General features: G+C 26.8%; 2 protein-coding genes across 2 annotated transcripts in view; both read right to left on the bottom strand.

Moving 5' to 3' along the window:
• LOC122851369 (uncharacterized protein PF11_0213-like) overlaps positions 1-17,607 on the bottom strand; it is a 29,367-nt gene that overhangs the window by 4,021 nt on the left and 7,739 nt on the right. The window lies entirely within an intron of this gene.
• Positions 1,456-9,919, bottom strand: LOC122851370 (interferon regulatory factor 2-binding protein-like A). The gene is made up of 4 exons (XM_044150548.1): positions 8,107-9,919; positions 3,653-4,000; positions 3,319-3,563; positions 1,456-3,210 (listed from the first exon to the last, which is right to left on the bottom strand). The coding sequence occupies exons 1-4, from the start codon at positions 8,915-8,917 to the stop codon at positions 3,070-3,072; spliced, it is 1,545 nt and encodes a 514-aa protein (XP_044006483.1). The 5' UTR covers positions 8,918-9,919; the 3' UTR covers positions 1,456-3,069.

The raw sequence follows: 17,607 nt of genomic DNA, 5'->3' as shown, positions 1-17,607 counted from the left end.
TAATATTTGCAGTGGGGAAAAAATAAAGAAAATAAAGTTGAAGTAGAGAAGCTTTTCAAGCTGTCTGGACCCTGAACAGATCAATATTGCTTGTGCTACAGATTCTACCCCCAGGACAACTAGCATAGTATACAACTTTGGTAATTCCTCTCATCCGGTTGGTCGACAATGTACATGTTCAGCAAGAGAGAGAGATAGCTGGATGACATTGATTTCTATTTTTTTTTTAATTCACCCCCAGCTCTTACTGCTCGATATCGCGTGGTGCGCAGCCATCGACCTGGTATTTTTTTTTTCCTTTATTTTTTGTTTATCAAGCACACCACCAACACCATCACAATTTTAACAGCGAGTTTAATGAAAGGACTTTAAAGCACAATTGTTACACATCAACACATATATATATTTTTTGTTTTTGTTTGTTTTTTTTTTCTTTTTTTTTTGCATTGTTTGCATACATAGGATAAACAGTACATGTTACATGTTTCAAAATATGGTACACTAGAAAAAAAAAAAAAGGTTTTTTTTTAAATTATTTAACGTTGGTTTTTTATTTCGATTTTTTTTTCTACTACACAATTTGTCGTTTGATATTTTTTTGCTTTTTATTTTAGTCTATTTAATTATTATTTTTTTTTCTATTTATTTAATTCTCTTTATTATTATTAAATAAATAATTCTTTTTTTTTTTTAATATAATAAAAATCATTAAATGTATGTCAATGATTTAAAAAAAAAAAAAAAAACAGACAAATTTATGTGACAATTTTTTTATTGGATTTTTTTCATTTTTTACGGACTGACAGATTTATATTAAATTATCGCAGGTAATTTAATTTTTTTTTTTATTTTTGTTATTACAAACGTATTTTAAAAAACAAGTATAAACAACAAAAAATATATTTAAAATTATTATAATGAAAATCACATATACCTATATTTTTATTTATTTTTTTTTCATGTTTTTTTTTATATTTTTGTGAAAAAATAATATTTTGAGGGTGATGATTGAAAAAAAATGCGTGAAAAATTATTAAATTATTCATTATCATTAATAATAATTAATAATAAATAAATTAAAGTCTTATTTTTCTCGCATTTTTTCGAATTTACAAAAAATAATAATTAAGAGTTGTTTTTTAATTTGTGACTCAATTAAAAATTATGTTTATATATATTTATTATTTTTTTTTTTTGATAAATTTTCATGGTAAATCATTGAAAATGTTTTTCTACATTAATGACACTTATTTATCAATACATATCTAAATATTTTAATTATTATTATTCATTTTATTTCGATTCGTTTATACAAATATATACAAAAAAAATGAGCCCTCACACCATCCAGGGCTTGACACTCTTTTTCTCACTCATCACTCTTAAATCATTATAATAAATTTAATAATTTTTATTTTTTCTTCATTTTAAAATCTTGATGCCTCTCTCTCTCTCTTTTATTCTCTTCAATTTGTTGACAAAAGCCGACTTTGAAGAAATAAAAATTCTAGTGGCAACAATTTTCTTTCTCACTATTTTTTTTTTTTTTTTTATAAATTATTCTTTTCATTCATCTTATTAATAATTTATTAACTTTTATTTATCTTTCAACTGTTGTCATTTTTTTCATCATTGACATGGTTTTTTTTTTATATACTTGTCATTTGATGGATAATATTATTGAATATATAGATATTTGTATTTTTTTTTTTTGCTAATTGCTGCTAATGAATTGAGACAACTTTCAAGTAACTTGACAATTTTTTAATTATAGATAATGTATGTGTTTATGCAATGCAAAATGTTTTTTTAATTTTTGCAAAATTTGAAAGACTAAAATTCCAATTTGTGCATATAAAAAGATTTTTACTTTTGGTAATACTAAAACTTGATTTAAAAGCTGTCTTACATCAATGAAGAATAATGATGAAAAATCAATGTAAAAACTTTCAAATTTATATTATTATTATTAATAATTTTTCAGTTATTTTTTGTACATTGATAAATTAATTGCGCCTTTAGTCTTAAACTTTATTAATATATGAGTGAGTTGTTTTTTTTTTTTTTGTGTTAGTAAGAATTATTTTTGAATGTATGTACACATATACAGAATGTACAAAAAAAAATTTGGCTCGGAGCAAAACACCAAGAGTTTTTTTAGCTTGTCCAAATGTTAAACGCAAAATGAATTTTACTTGATAGGAAAATAAAATGAAAAATATTAAAATTACCGATAAGATGAATTTATAAAATTATATAAAGAAAAAATTTAAATTTTATAAAACAATGAGAATATTATTAATAATCACATTTCATTGTTTTTTTTTTGATTAATATTTATTTTTTATAATCAATTTTGGTAATTATTATTATACTTATTGTTATTATTAAAAATATGATATCAATCTGCTTTAGCGCTTCATCAATGAGGCGATCAGGCCTAAGTACAAACTTTTTTTTTTTTTTTTTTTTTTTGCTTCATCTTTTCTCTTTTTTTTTTTTAAATAAAAACGTTATAATTTTTTTTTTGCTACTTTTTTTAGTGCATTGTTATATACCATCGTGCATAATTGCCGAAGACTACTGCTCATAAACCGTCATTTATTTTCAGACACAAAACAATGTCTCGTCAATTCGATTTTGATGAAGAAAAAAAAAATTAAATAAAAAAAATAAATTTTAAAAAATTGAAAAATAAAATATCTATTTACCAATCGAATTATCCGTGACACACAACAATCGAACAAATAATTTCCAAATAAACGTCTTCGGCTCTGATCATTATTCTCTCAAAAAAATTTACAATTATTATTTTTTTAAATTTAAATCACTTTTGAATTTTTACTCAATGTTTTTTTTTTTGTTTTTATAATTTAATTTTACTGTTGTTTTTTTTTTCTTATAATTAATAAAATAACCAAGAGGAAAAATGCCTGGTGGACCTTCACGGATTCCCACCAAACACAACCTGCATTGATCAAAATTATTATCAAATTGACAATAATTGATTTCAACAGTATATATAAATTTTGAAACCTCAATAATAACAATTGAGGAATAATTATTAATTTAAGTTTCACGTTCTTTTTTAACTTTTAATCCAGAACTTGGTGTATCCTCAGCAAGTATTGTTGCTATTTCATTTTGCATAAATGCCCATGGTACTTGACTATCAGCGAGAGGACATTTTTCACCACTTGGACAATAAACCTGTTTAACCAACAACAACAAGTTAATAAAAAAATAAATAAAAAAATAAATAAAAAGATAAATAAAACAGATAAATAGATGAATAAATAAATAAATTTGATAACTGACCTCTGAACCAGCTCCTTGTCTTTTGATACTATCCCGACTACATGGGAAACAAAATTTATGATGAGCTACACTTGGACACTGTACAAAATGTGTATCTTCAAGACGTCCTTGACAAAGTGTACATTTAAGTGCTGGTGCTGCAACTGGTTCTGATCCAGCAGTCTGGCCAGTTACTGCACCTTCAGATGATGTCATAACGGTTGTTGATGATACTTGTCTAGAACCACTTGATCTTCTACCAGAACCTGTAAATAACAACAGTTATTAAAATATTTGCATTTTATTATTTACATTTTACATAATAATAAAATAAATATATTATTAATATATTAACCTGAACTATTTGGACTGTGTTGTGATCCTCTAGAAACACTTCTTTGTTGTGCATTTGCAGCAGTTGTTGGTGGACTTCTGCTTGTTGGACTTGGATTATTTGGTGGTTGAGGTACTGATTCTGGTGATGTTAATGTATCAGCAACAGACATTAATGCAGCCATTGGTGATGGACCAACTGGATTAACTTGATGATGATTAACTTGTGGATTAACTGATACAGCTTCTTGTGATGTTGGTGGTGGTGGAGGAGGTGGTGGTGGTGTTGTTCTTGGACGTAATGGTGAACCACCACCATTTGTTGCAACACTTGCTGGTGCAAGTGGTATTGATGGTCCAACATATCCACCTTAAATATATAATAAATTAAAATTATTAAACATCATTTATTGATATATAAATTATCATTTTCGTTGTTTTGCATAAAATCAATATGTGTGTCACGCATTTACCTATCCGTATTGTTGACTTTAAATACACACAATGGAATGCTAAATATTTTTGATAATAATTATCTACAAAACGCATGCGTGTTGACAAAATATTTACATTGCCAACGGGTGTTTGTCACGTTTTCATGATTATATACCCACATGATTAAAATACTTTTATTTACATTTAATATATTCATTTTATCATATTATTTTATTACTTTTTTTTTTTTTTTTTTTTCCTTTTATAATATTATTTTTAAATTTATCCACGTCGCACAAGTGATCAAACGAAGGTCAAATTCGCGGACAACTCACGCAACCTCATGACGATGATGATAATAAACATTTACTACAATACTTGACATTTTTTTTTCCTCAAAATCTTGAATAATATTTATTTTTTCTTTATAGCATATTAATTTAAAACAAAAAGTTTTTTAAATAGTTAAAGAGATAGTATTAATAATCATGATGATGATGATGATGATGAAAAAAATGATGAAAAACCGGTTGAGTAGTTGGGGAAAAGGGTAAAAGAGTTTGTTGTGTCAGTCAGTCAGTCAGTGAGACGACAGACTGTATATATCGTATAATAATAATAATAATAATAAAAAAAGATAAAATAAAAACAACATGTAGACACGCAATCGTTGAGGAGGACATGTGACCGGTACTTTTCCATGACCACATGATACAGATACTTTTATAACTTGGCGTGTATTATGTGTGCACACACAAAACGTTATCAAGTAGCAAAGTACGATGGAATTATGAGAAACAAGACACAGAAGAATTATATATATATTTTTTTTTAAAATTAAAAAGAAAAGAGAGAGGACAGTTGTTGTGTGTGAGTATATATATACAGAATTGAAGCGGGGCTTAGTCATCGGTCGTTGCGTCTCGCGAGTTGTGGCCTTGTTTCGAAAGTACAAACGGGTTATATATCGTAATGCTGCTATAGATTCTATATAAATAAATTTATACGCAGTCGCAATAATCACCACTACAAACTCACTATTATTTATCGTTGTCGTGATGATGACGTAGACCAAAAAAAAAAAACATATGAACGTCCAGCTATCGCGTCGTTGTCGTCGCGCGCGCATTGCTTCTAGACTGTATAACGATTTTGATGATAAATTGAGACCACAATAATTATTAAATTCGAATTATTGACAATATTATTTATTTATATTTAAAATTTCATTTAAATGGCACCAACTGGTGGTTATGAAACTTGCAAAGAGCCATTTTGAATTGTCAATTAAATACATGCATTAAATAAAAAAATTTTTAAAAAAATTGATTTTTATTTATTTATTCATTATTGTTACTATTTTTGTACTGTTTAATAATTAATTTCCTCGATTAATATAAAAGAATAATTAAGAATGAAAATCAGGTGTATAAAATTATTTTTTTATCGCAATGATTATTCTTTTTCAATGACTTTGAAAGATCAATCAACTCTTTCATGATTAATAAATTTATAAATTTATTATTTCAATTTTGTTAATGAGAAATTTCAATTTGAATTTTTTTTTTTTCTTCTTTACATTTTCTCTATATGGCAACATAAAAATATTCACAAGTTGTAATGACATTAATGACCTGTATCTTATTATCTTGATAAAGAAAAATTAAAAAAAAAAAATATATATATTTATAAAGTGAAGGCGTTTCACAGTGAGACTTGTTGATTTAAAACAGCTTTCTTTAACTGCTTGACTCATTGCCTCAAAGAAACAACTAGTTAAATAAATAAATTGCAAAAAAAAAAAAAAAAATGAATTTATATCCAGAGAATTGTAAGTACTTTGTCTCAATGATGAATTTGTTAGTAAAAATAAAAAAAAAAGAGTAATACATTATATTTTTTATTTGAATAATATAATTTAAGTTAATTATTGATTATTATTATTTAAATATGTATAATAAATAGAAACAGACTTTCGCCAGTTGCGATCAAAGACAAATATTTATTTCGCAACAGACGCTTTCTTATTTAAATATATATTTTAGCAAACAACAAGTGTTAATAATAATGATACATATTTAATAATGTATAATCAATTTGCCATATTTTTTATAATATATTTTTGGTTTATTATTTATTACGACAGTCATATGTAATATCAGTTGATTGTGTTTGTGTGTTACGTCAATAAAAAATGCCAAGAAATTTTACGAAGCAACAACATGTCGATGATGAATTCCACGCGATAAGAAAATTGAGACACGTGCACTGTCCGTGAATAATATATTGCGCGTTGTTGTCATTTTTTTAATTATTATTATTAAATATATAAATATTTTATATACCGTTATCTCATTTAATTTTTTCATGTATTTTTATTAGAAATAAATATTGTAGATTTATATTTTTAATTGAATATACTGTCTTGTTGTTATTATTTTTTTTTGAAATTCGTAGAATTAATTTTTAAGAATGAATAATTGTTAAATAAAATAAAAATCGACAGGTAGAGAAAATAAAATGAAGGTTAGTTTTTTAAATGTTTTTAGAAAATTTCCAAGAAATTCTTGATGCTTTAACTCGCAGGAGGTGGATAAGTACCTCGTAATCCTAACACAAAAAAAAAAAATATTTCAAGTTCAGGAATGTTTCTTTCAGCATTAATTATCAGCCGGAAACACATGTAGTCATGAAAAGTCGGCACTTTTATTTATTTAAACTAAAGTATACTTGCCAAATAAATCATTTGGCATATACAGATTAACAAGAGACACACACTGTGATACCAGTTAGCAAAATAGAGTATAGTAAAACTGACAATTCAACTTTGATATATTTCTTGGATTTTTAAATTTTACAACAAAGAAAATTCATCAACCAAGACACTCAACATGTATGAAAAAAGAAGAGAAAAAAGCTCAAATATAACGGAGAGACACTAAGATGAAACAGGTACATAGTAGGCAAAATGTCTGACCGCAAAATTTTTATTATATTCATCAACTTGGGAGGTTTTTCCTTCAAAAAAAAAAAAAAAAAATCATCTACCTGCTGATTTCTTTTCGCAGAATTTATAACGGAGATTAACGAAAAAAAAAAAAAAATTTCTCTTTTTATTGTTTCGTCAATGTCAAAAGGATCACGAAAAAAGAAAAAAAATCTTGTAATTTATTTCAAGGCTGTATAACAATTCAACTTGAGGAAATATTTAAAAGCTTTTCCTTATTTTTTTTTTTCTCAAGATAAAGAGGCTGCGAAAACCATGTCGTTTTTTTTTTTATTTTTATGAGTTGTAGACCCCTACAAGCTGAGCGTAACAAATTGAGAAATAAATAATGATAATAGCATTTCAAATGTAATACGAGGGGAAAAAAAAAAAAAAAAAGTAAAATACAAATATGAGTAAAAAAATTTTATCGATTAGGCCACATGTTGAAAGAAAGCCTATAAATAAATGACAATAAAAATTCATACAACAAAATAATCAATATAATAATTTTCAGTATAATCATTGTGGAAAAATTCTACGGTTTCAATAGCAGCTTAGATAAAAAAATAAAATAAACATTCCTCCGAGATATTCGTATCATAAACGGTATCCATTCATTGGTCTAAATATATATCAGCATGACGTCACGAAACTAACGTCACACACCGGCAAACATTTATTTTTTAAATCCTCATATTTTTTTTTTTTTTTATTAATTTTATTTCTCCTTCTAACATCAACTGCTATTTATAAATTAAAAAAAAAAAAAATTCCAAGCTTTTTTTACAACGTAATCTATTGACTCAACGATTAAACCGATTTAACTAAAAATAAATGACAAAAAAGATAAGGAAAATATGATTTTAACATATTTTGTATATTTGAAAAAAAAAAAAAAAAATATTAGTACAAAGAATTTATTCAACATGTAGGAATATAATCATTGGAATTCAAAGCTAAAATAAAAATAATAATTATGCAATATAAAAAAAATAGAAAAAACATAACTGTAAAGTAAAAAAATTCTTTAGATAAGATAAAAAAAAACTTACCATTTGTTTTAAATGTTGTTGCTGTTTCAAAACTTGGTGCTCTGACTGGATGTTTATCCTTGTTTCTGTCTTGTACATAACTAACAGCAAGACTAACTGCTGGTAATGATTCACCTCTTGTTAATGGTGGTCTTGGTTGATGTTCTTCAATTGTTAATCTTTTTTCTGGATGATCATCTTCATCAATTGTTGATATACCTCTTTTAAGTTGTGTACCACGACTTGGTCCCATAGTCACATGGTGTGCAGCAGCAGCAGCAGCAAGATGTGCATTTGAAATTCTAACATTTGGATTTCTTATACCACCATTAACAATTTCATGTGGTTCATCATGATGTTGCTGTTGTTGTTGTTGTTGCTGCTGTTGTTGTTGTTGACGTGCAGCTGCTACTAATTGTTGTTGTTGTTGCTGTTGTTGCTGCTGCTGTTGCTGTTGTTGTCGTGGATTTGTATTAAATTGTTCAGTTATTGAATTACGATGATGTAATTGTGGATAATTTGCAATATTATGATGTGATCTTGTGTGTGCTTGACTGACATTTTGTATTGGTAATACATCTAAATTAGTTGCACCACCACCATTGTGTTCACTGTGAGGTGTACTTCTGTATGCTTTTGATGCTGATGGACGTGTATCTTGAAAACCATGTGCTTTTTTCATTTGTTTAGCAGCATCAAGTACAACATCAATACGATCAGCACCCTCATAATTAACACAACCACGACAAACTGGCTCGGAAAAATCTGATACCATTGCCCATGGCATACGTGGTAAATCACACAAATAACAATGTGTACGTTTACCCATCATTTTGAAATTAATTATTTTTTTAAATTATCTTTATGTCAATATTATTTATCAGCAATAATGCTACATTAATCCAGATTTATTTATTTATTATCCTTATCTTTTTATCAATGGTATCAAAATATATATTTATGTTAATTTTACACTTTTTTCAAAACAAAAAAACAATGATTCACTGCACAATTTTATATCCTGCCATTATTTATTTTTTTTAAATTTTATTATATCACCCACAATATGTCACACAAATAATAATATAAAAATTATTAAAAATCACATTAAAACACACACTCGTTAAATTTTTATTTATCTATTTATTTGCAGCAAATGGCGTGACTCAAATTCTCCTGTGAATTGACAAGGGTGGGGTCCATATACTCTTCACAAATGTTCGGTGAGTAAAATGGTGGCTTCTCTGATCAAATAAAAAAAAAAAACAAAAAACAAAAAAAAATCTCACTGTTATTTATCAATAAATCAAGATATCACGAAATGAAATATAAACACTTGAATATCAATGTTTTTTTTTTACTTAAAAAATTCTTTTGTTTTCTTCCTTGTTTTTGTTTTTTTTCAACTAAAACATTTTCTTTTCTCTTATTATTTAAAACAAAAAACACGTAATAGTAATAAATATGTTTTAATAATTTATATCAAATTAATATTGATAATAATAATATTAAACACAATGAAAATATCGATGATAATAATAATCCAGCAAAATAATTATGAGAATACGTCTCGAGTTTTAAAAAGACGAGCAATGACGAACGCGGAACGCTCGAGAATGCGGCGGTTAAGCAGGCTTACGGGTATCGGTTTTATCCCCACCAATAATACACATTATTAAATGTAACCAATGAGCGTACAATGCGTCACAGACAACTACGTCACAGTTGTGTATAAGCGCATGCGCGTATATTTCATTTCCCCGCAACGACCCTGTTCCCCACTTGCTGGTACCTCAGGAAACGAGCTCGTCTGTCGGGGTCTTGATCGTCGTCGTTTTTGCCGCTGCCGCCGCCGACCTACCGACCAGCCATCGTTTTTATTATTATTTTTTTTTTCTCTCTCTCTCTCGCACACGTTCCCCTCCAATTCCCCTGTCGCCTCACCCCTGCCGTGACCGCGTGACGACGACGACGACGAGACCCATCGGTCGGTTTTGCTCACACACAAAAGGGGGCTGACGGGGGGTAAAGGGGAATAAAGAAATTATATGAGAAGAAAAACACGTACATGCGCGTTATATAGCAAACCGGGATCGTATGTTGCAAAGACGGGGAATTCAAGAATAATATTCAAGAGTATGAACGACCTTGTTTAAAATACATATGGTTTTTTTTTTTTTTTTTTAATTCATTTTTTTTTCTCCTTTACTTTTTATTTTTTATTTGTATTTTTAATAATAATTAATATTATTATTTTTTTCGTTAATTGGTTTATTGTTAATGATAAAATATAAAAAAATTTTGTATTTATTATTTTTAATTAAAATTTTTTAAAGAGTTTTAAGTAAGTGATTATTAATGTACAGTCTGTTGACTATGAGATATTTATTTTTTTGCATGAATTATGCAATGCATCAGTCATTGACCGTATTTTATGAATTAACTGATGATATTTTCTTACTGATAAACACAAGTATGCTTTATTTTTTTTATTTATTTATTTTTTAATGCTGATGAAACAAAGAATTATTGTATTTTTGTGACATCATGAAAATATTATTATTATTTTTTGATTTACACACATGTGGTTTTTCCGGAATTGTGTCAATATTTTGAGGAATTTTTTTGTTATTTTACTCCGTAATTTTCAGAGTTTTTTAGACTTGCGGAAAAAAAATATTTTGGAGTAATATTTTTAGCAGAAAAGTCGAGACGTTATACGCTTTGTTGAATTTATTTTTTAAAATCAATTTTATATTTATGTTTTTTTTTTTTACAAACTCTCGATGGATTGGTTGTTTTTTTTTTTTTTTTTTTATTCTTCATCCAGTTACCCAGACATAAATAAATCGCAAAGTCGTGACACACCCTCCTCTCTCTTTTTGTACAAAACCTCCTTCTTTTCTTAATTTATCAAGACTTTATTATTTTTTTTTTTTTTTTTCATATATAAAATTTATATCAGTAATCATATCGCTTGTATTGACTACATTGAAAAAATTCTGCAACTCAATACTTATCGGCATTTAAAAAAATATATATAGCTAAATGTAAAAAAAAAATAATTAAGAATATATTTTGTCAATAATTTTTCAATGCTGGGGTTTTTATCCTATTTTTAGATGAAAAAAAAAAAAAAAATTCATACAAGATAGTAATGATTAATAATTACAGTCTGACCTTTACCATGAAATTTTTTTAACAAAATATATTTAAAAATAAAACGAGTATAAAGCACTCTCTCAATGAACTAAAAAATCTACCCAACTATTTTTTTATCTTTTTAATTTGAGTATTATATTTAATGATGTTATTATGATGATATTTGTGAGTAAAATTGTGTGTGACATAACGGTCTTATCAGGGACACACACACTACTTTAATACTAGTCTCAAGATAATACTATCTCCAATGACAAAATATATTATAAAAAAAAAATTAAAAAAATATATTTAAGCTGGTAATTTTCCAAAAAAATAATTAACTCTATTGGCTAAAATCTTATCAACAATTGAGACAAGAATGAATTGATAAACAAGCATATTAAAAATATATTTATCGCATTTAAAATTTATTATTATAGAAAAAAATATATGTGTATTTTTGAATGATAAACATATATATGTAGTTGATGGAATTTAACCAGTTTAAAGTCATGCTCTGACGACGGTCTAAACCAGGCTGATGCCAGCTAACAAACTACGTGCACGGTATATTGTGGTACATATCGTGTGGTTTTTGTGACGTCACTAAAAGACGACGCAGCTTGAATTTACAACTATTATTATTATTAAAACCAAACACACATATAATATAAAAACGTAAAACTAAGCAAACAAATACACGAGCCAACACACACACAATTCATGGCAACGCTGTTTTAAAATGCAGGATTGCCAAGTCAACATCCATACTACTCTTCTTTGAGCTTTTTATTATTTATTTATTTTTTTTTTTTTATTTTTTTTTCATTAAAAAAGCATGTGTCTATACGTGTGTGCTGGCAATGTTGCCAAGTTTATATATTTTTAAATTATTTTTATATTCATCACTCTGAATGTATATTATTTTTATTTTACTATCTCACTTTTAAAAACATGTAGTAATATTCAGCCAACTGACTCGCCAGATACCGGAAATAATAATATTCAAAGAATCGCTTTCATTTTGCCGCAAAATTCCGTTATAAAAACACAACTCTTTAAATTCAAAAATAAAAATTATGAAAAATTATATTTTAAATATTACATATAAATAAATATTTTTCAAATGAATGAAGGTTTTTTTTTTTCATTTCATTTCAGGTATATGAAGACATATATTTTCTGGCAAAAAAAAAAAATCGAATAAATGTTTTGTATACCTGCGATTATTTGAACAATGGAGCAAGCAGAATTCCTGCTCCAAAAAAAATAAATAATAATAATAATAATAAATAACAATGATAATAATAAAAGGGTCGATTGGTTTGTGTGTAGCGGAAAAGAGTAAGATGCTGTGTGTTCATATATATATTTGTATGTATTAGTAGCTGTAGTAATAGTAGTACATCTTGAGAGATAAAAAAAAAAGGAGCAAAAGAGCGAAAGAGAAAGATTGTGGACCATGGATGTTTTTATGTCACGTCACAAGGTGTGTATATATATATGTAGAGTAAAATCCGGCTGGCTGGCATCGCAGGAGAGCAACCCGGACAACGATGGGTTGTAAAAAAAATCAATCCAGTTGATATCGTCTACTAACCTTCCGACGAAATATCCTCACTGACGCCTCGGTAGTAGTTGGTACAAGTTTGACTCGTCTTATTTTCCCTTGATATATATAACCACCCCTATTTCCTTCCTTCCCACCCTTAATTTTCGGTCAAATCCATTTCATTGCAATGGAATATTATTATTATTATTATTATTTTGCGCACAATGAAATTTTCGCGCACCGGAAAAACGTTGTAAGCGCAAGAATCCATTGCGATATTGACCCGAGTTAAGGTTGGCTTAGGTTATTATTCTAATATAACAATATTTTAATTTAAACTACTAGTAATTTGTGATAAATATTGCTTAAATTTAGAATAAATTTTATTTCGTTTTTTTTTATACACAGCATCAATAGAGAGATAAAAAAATCCAAGAAATTAATTTTTTTTAAATGTAATTTCACAACGCTCATTTTTTTTATTTTATAAATTATTTTAATTAAAAAAATATATAAGTGTATGTAATTTACTCACGCGGGTATTTTTATATCATTAATTTGTTATTATTTTATTTTTTTTTTATTATTTTTGTCTCGGGATTATCATTGCAAGACATTTGCCAATAAATTATCGTCATATACCAGTTTATAGTGGTAATACTCTCGATGACAAATATATATACATATATCCATCATTACATTATTATGTAACCCACAATACATACATGCTACACAGTATATATATAAAAATGAAAATATAAAAGAGGAAAAAAAATAATTAATTAATAAATTATTAACAAAACCCCGACCATGGTTACCATGAAGCAATAAAAAAAAACAATATCAATCTGCATAAATGCGTAGCGTGTTTATAAAAAAAAACAAATTTGCAATGATGATAATAATTATGATGATGATGATGATGACGTCACATTTATACCAGTCAAAACAGACACAGACACAAAAATTTATACGTGACTGTGTGTTTAATCAAAAGAGTCACGTGTTAATTTTTTTCATAATGTATTTTGAAATTAAAAAATCAATAATAACTAAATAAATAATTATTATATCAAGTAAATAATAAAAAAAATAAAATACTTTTTACATTATTAAAAAAAACAATCTAATCATTAGATTAAAAAGAAGAAGAAAAAAAAAAAACATTATTAATTTTATTTATAAAGAAAATAATAATATAACATGCATATATGTTCTTGCATGCTGCAGACATTTTTCTATCATGTGTTGTCATTATTATTATTATTATTATTATTATTATTATTATTATTATTATTATTATTATTAGAGTGCATGTATAGATGAGTATGTGACGTCACGTTGCAGCCTTGCATAGTGACTACTACGTAAAGGTATAGGAGAAGAATGGTGTGCGGTATCAAAATAAAGTGGAAATGCGCTAGATGATATGAGTCGATGATGAGGTGGTGCTGCTGCTGCTAGTAGTACTTGATGGGAGGAATGTAATGAAACCAAGAGAAGAGTAATAAATAAATAAAAAAAAAAAAAAAAAGTAAAATAGAGGTTGGTGGAGGTTGTGAACACGCATACTGAGGTCAAGACAGCGTCACGATATATATACACTCGGGAAGAATAAATAAATAAATAAATAAATAAAAGGCATTGATATGTATGCGTGTGTATGTTTATGAAAAACGGTATGGCGTGACAGTAGAAAAGTATGCTTGTTGGCTTGGATGTTTCAACGTCTCATCGCCGCGAGTAATATACATGCAATATATATATGCTGTATGAAACCCACCCACCACCCGACCCCCGTGTTTCTGTTTTGCTTCTGCGTATAAGACCCGTTTTGTAATTTAATATACATATAGGTATATATAATTTATATTACAAATTACAATTATATTTTTTCAATCAACTAAATGTATTTTTTTTTTTCATCCCCCTGATCTATGCTCCCTCCCCCCCGCCCCCCTTAAAATAGATATTATTTTAAAATTAGCAACATTTTAATTTTAATTTGATAATAATTTTTTTTTTTTTTAATCGTTTATGTATATAGTTTATTGTGGATTTATTATGATACTTTTAAGCTTTAGATTGTCTGACTATTTGATTTTTATACTACTTGAATTTTAAATAATTTTTATTGAAGAAAATTTTTAATTTTTTTTAAATTTTCATTGGAAAATTTTAAAGATGTACACGTGTCGTGTAAAATTAGATTTGTTGTAATATTGTCTGAGCATATACTTCCGTGTCAACTTGAAATATTTATATTTTTCATTCACACTGGGTCAGGAATATATTATTTCATTTTGAAATATAAAATTCATAAATTTACATTCCTTGAAAATAATTATTCTTTATTTTTTACTTTTATTTTACAAACAAACGATACTATGAAAAGTAAAATTTTTAAAAAATTTCCCAAGGCCACTGTCTGGTGTAATATAATTATTAAAAAAAAAAAAACTTTTTAACTTTAAGATTCATAAATTTTCCACTTGACTATGTAAATAAATTATAAATAATTTGTATTTATTTTTTCTTAAAACAATCTTTACGGAATATTTTTTTAAATTTATTTTTCTTTTAGCATATAATTTTTTAAACTATCAATATTTCAAAATTATAAAATACACATTGGTTAAATATTTTTTCCTCTTTTATTATTAGTAATATAAATATTGCACATTTTTTTTTGCGTTTGCACTTTGCAGTTTTGTGCAGTGTATGTGTTCACGCAGTTGGCCGACAATTTTTTTTATTTTGTCCACCTTTTTTTTGTTATTATTTCTTTTCCTGTTTTTTTTTTTTTTTTTTTAAAACAACTTATCTCTCTGCCCTTTGTTTCTTGCACGGAACAAGTTCGCAGGTTGCATTTTATATACTCGGCTGGTAAAGAGTCCAGACTTGTAAAAAGGATTTTGTATATTGCACCGGGCTTTTAATGCTCCGATAGCGTGACGTTTGCCAAACCTGGCTTCCTTTTTTTTTTACCTCTTTTTCATTTTAATACTACTGTTTTATTATTATTACTCCTTTTTTTTATGATTATATTTTCCTGTTCTTTTTGTTGCATTTAGCGGGTTGCGTCCTCGCCTTTCTTGTTCCCAACGGAGTGTGACGAAACGCGTGTTTAAACGCGATCTCGCGTGTCACACATATTTTTATCAATGTATTTGTGTGTGTATATATGCTTTTGCAAATGAAAAAATAACAAAAATGAACGGGTCCTATCGCGTGAGTCACTGATCAACCAACAAACACGCGATCACTGATGTTTTCGTTACGAGAAAAAAAATATATTATCAAAAAAAAATACCTTCATTTTTATAAATTCAAAATTCAGTATATACAAGCTAAACTATCAATAAAAATAAATAAATAATTTTAAATTACACACTGAAAAAAAAAAATTTAATTTTCATATTATTTTAAAAATTAAAATTCCAATATTTTATTTAAATTTTCTGTTTATTTTTTTTTTCGATACACGTGGTTATTTAAAATTTACCATGAAAAATTAAATTTTATTTAAATGAAAAGAATGAGGAAAAAAATATATATAATTCAAGGAAATATAATCAGATGGTGGTGAATATAATTTCACTTTTTTTTTTTCTTTCATTCTGACATGTCCGTTAGCTTGGTGTTTTTATTTCTCGGAAGTAAGACACCTGACGTGCGTTGGACAGGTGATTCTGTTCATGTCAGGTGCATCCCACAACAGATGGCAATAGACCAAGACACACACACACGTGGATTATTATTTTATATATATTTTTTTTTAAATTTACTATATATCATTTAACCCGATACTCACAACGGAGTTTACTATAAAAATATATTGTTAAAACGGTCTATCATAAATGTAGGTTACTGAGGTCTCTTCCTGTTGAACTAATTTGCTTATTATATTTTTTTTTCATACATATTATCCTTACTGTATATTAAATTGTGTCTATTACTTTATTAATATATTATCATATTCACCTAGTTGTAATTTTTTCTACTTGTGATATTGTAAACGACACGCTGCACTGAACATGACAATTATTTATTATTTTTTATAACATCACGAAGGTGTTTTTTAATTTTATTTATTAAATTATTTCTTTATATTTTTTTTCTACAAATTGAAAGTGTTACCAGGTTATTCACACTGAAATCGAGGCTTAGATTAATATAATAATTTACAGCCTTGTGTGCTACATGCTATTACGTCATTTAATATTTTATTATTTATTTTTATATATTTAATATCACGACATTACAAAAGGCCACTGAACTTTTATCCTTGAAAATAGCTTATTGTAATTAATAATTTATTAATTAACAAAATTTTATGAATAGAATAAACTAACAAATAATATATTTGACCGATAATTTTTTGCTAAATATATATATAATAATAAACAGCTGCGTTAAAACACGCGGGGTGTATATGTGCATCAAAAATAAATGTATATTAAAAAAAAGTGCCATCAAGGGAAGTATGGCAGCTGGTTGTGAGAAAACGTCTGGATCGATAATATGTACATGTGCACAACTAGTTTAACATGACAAAGTTTATTGTGTATATTATTATTGTTATTAATTTTAGCAATCACAGCTGTTTCCGGCAGAGATGTGTTTCTTTGTCTCGGTTATATTTATAAAAATCAGTTATGTTAATTTAAATTAAATTAAAAAAAATATATACATGTTAAATTTAATATATATATGAAAATAAAAGGGTAAATAAATCGGAGGCAGTCGGCCATTTAAAGAGGGAGAAAGGCTTCATCATCAAGGTGACCCTCTTCTTCATCTTGTGCCCTTGAAACGACCTTGAT

The sequence above is a fragment of the Aphidius gifuensis genome, linkage group LG3 (assembly GCF_014905175.1).
Source record: "Aphidius gifuensis isolate YNYX2018 linkage group LG3, ASM1490517v1, whole genome shotgun sequence".
Lineage (NCBI taxonomy): Eukaryota > Metazoa > Arthropoda > Insecta > Hymenoptera > Braconidae > Aphidius > Aphidius gifuensis.
Note: the sequence above shows the minus strand (reverse complement) of the source record. Positions and strands in the feature narration are given on the sequence as shown.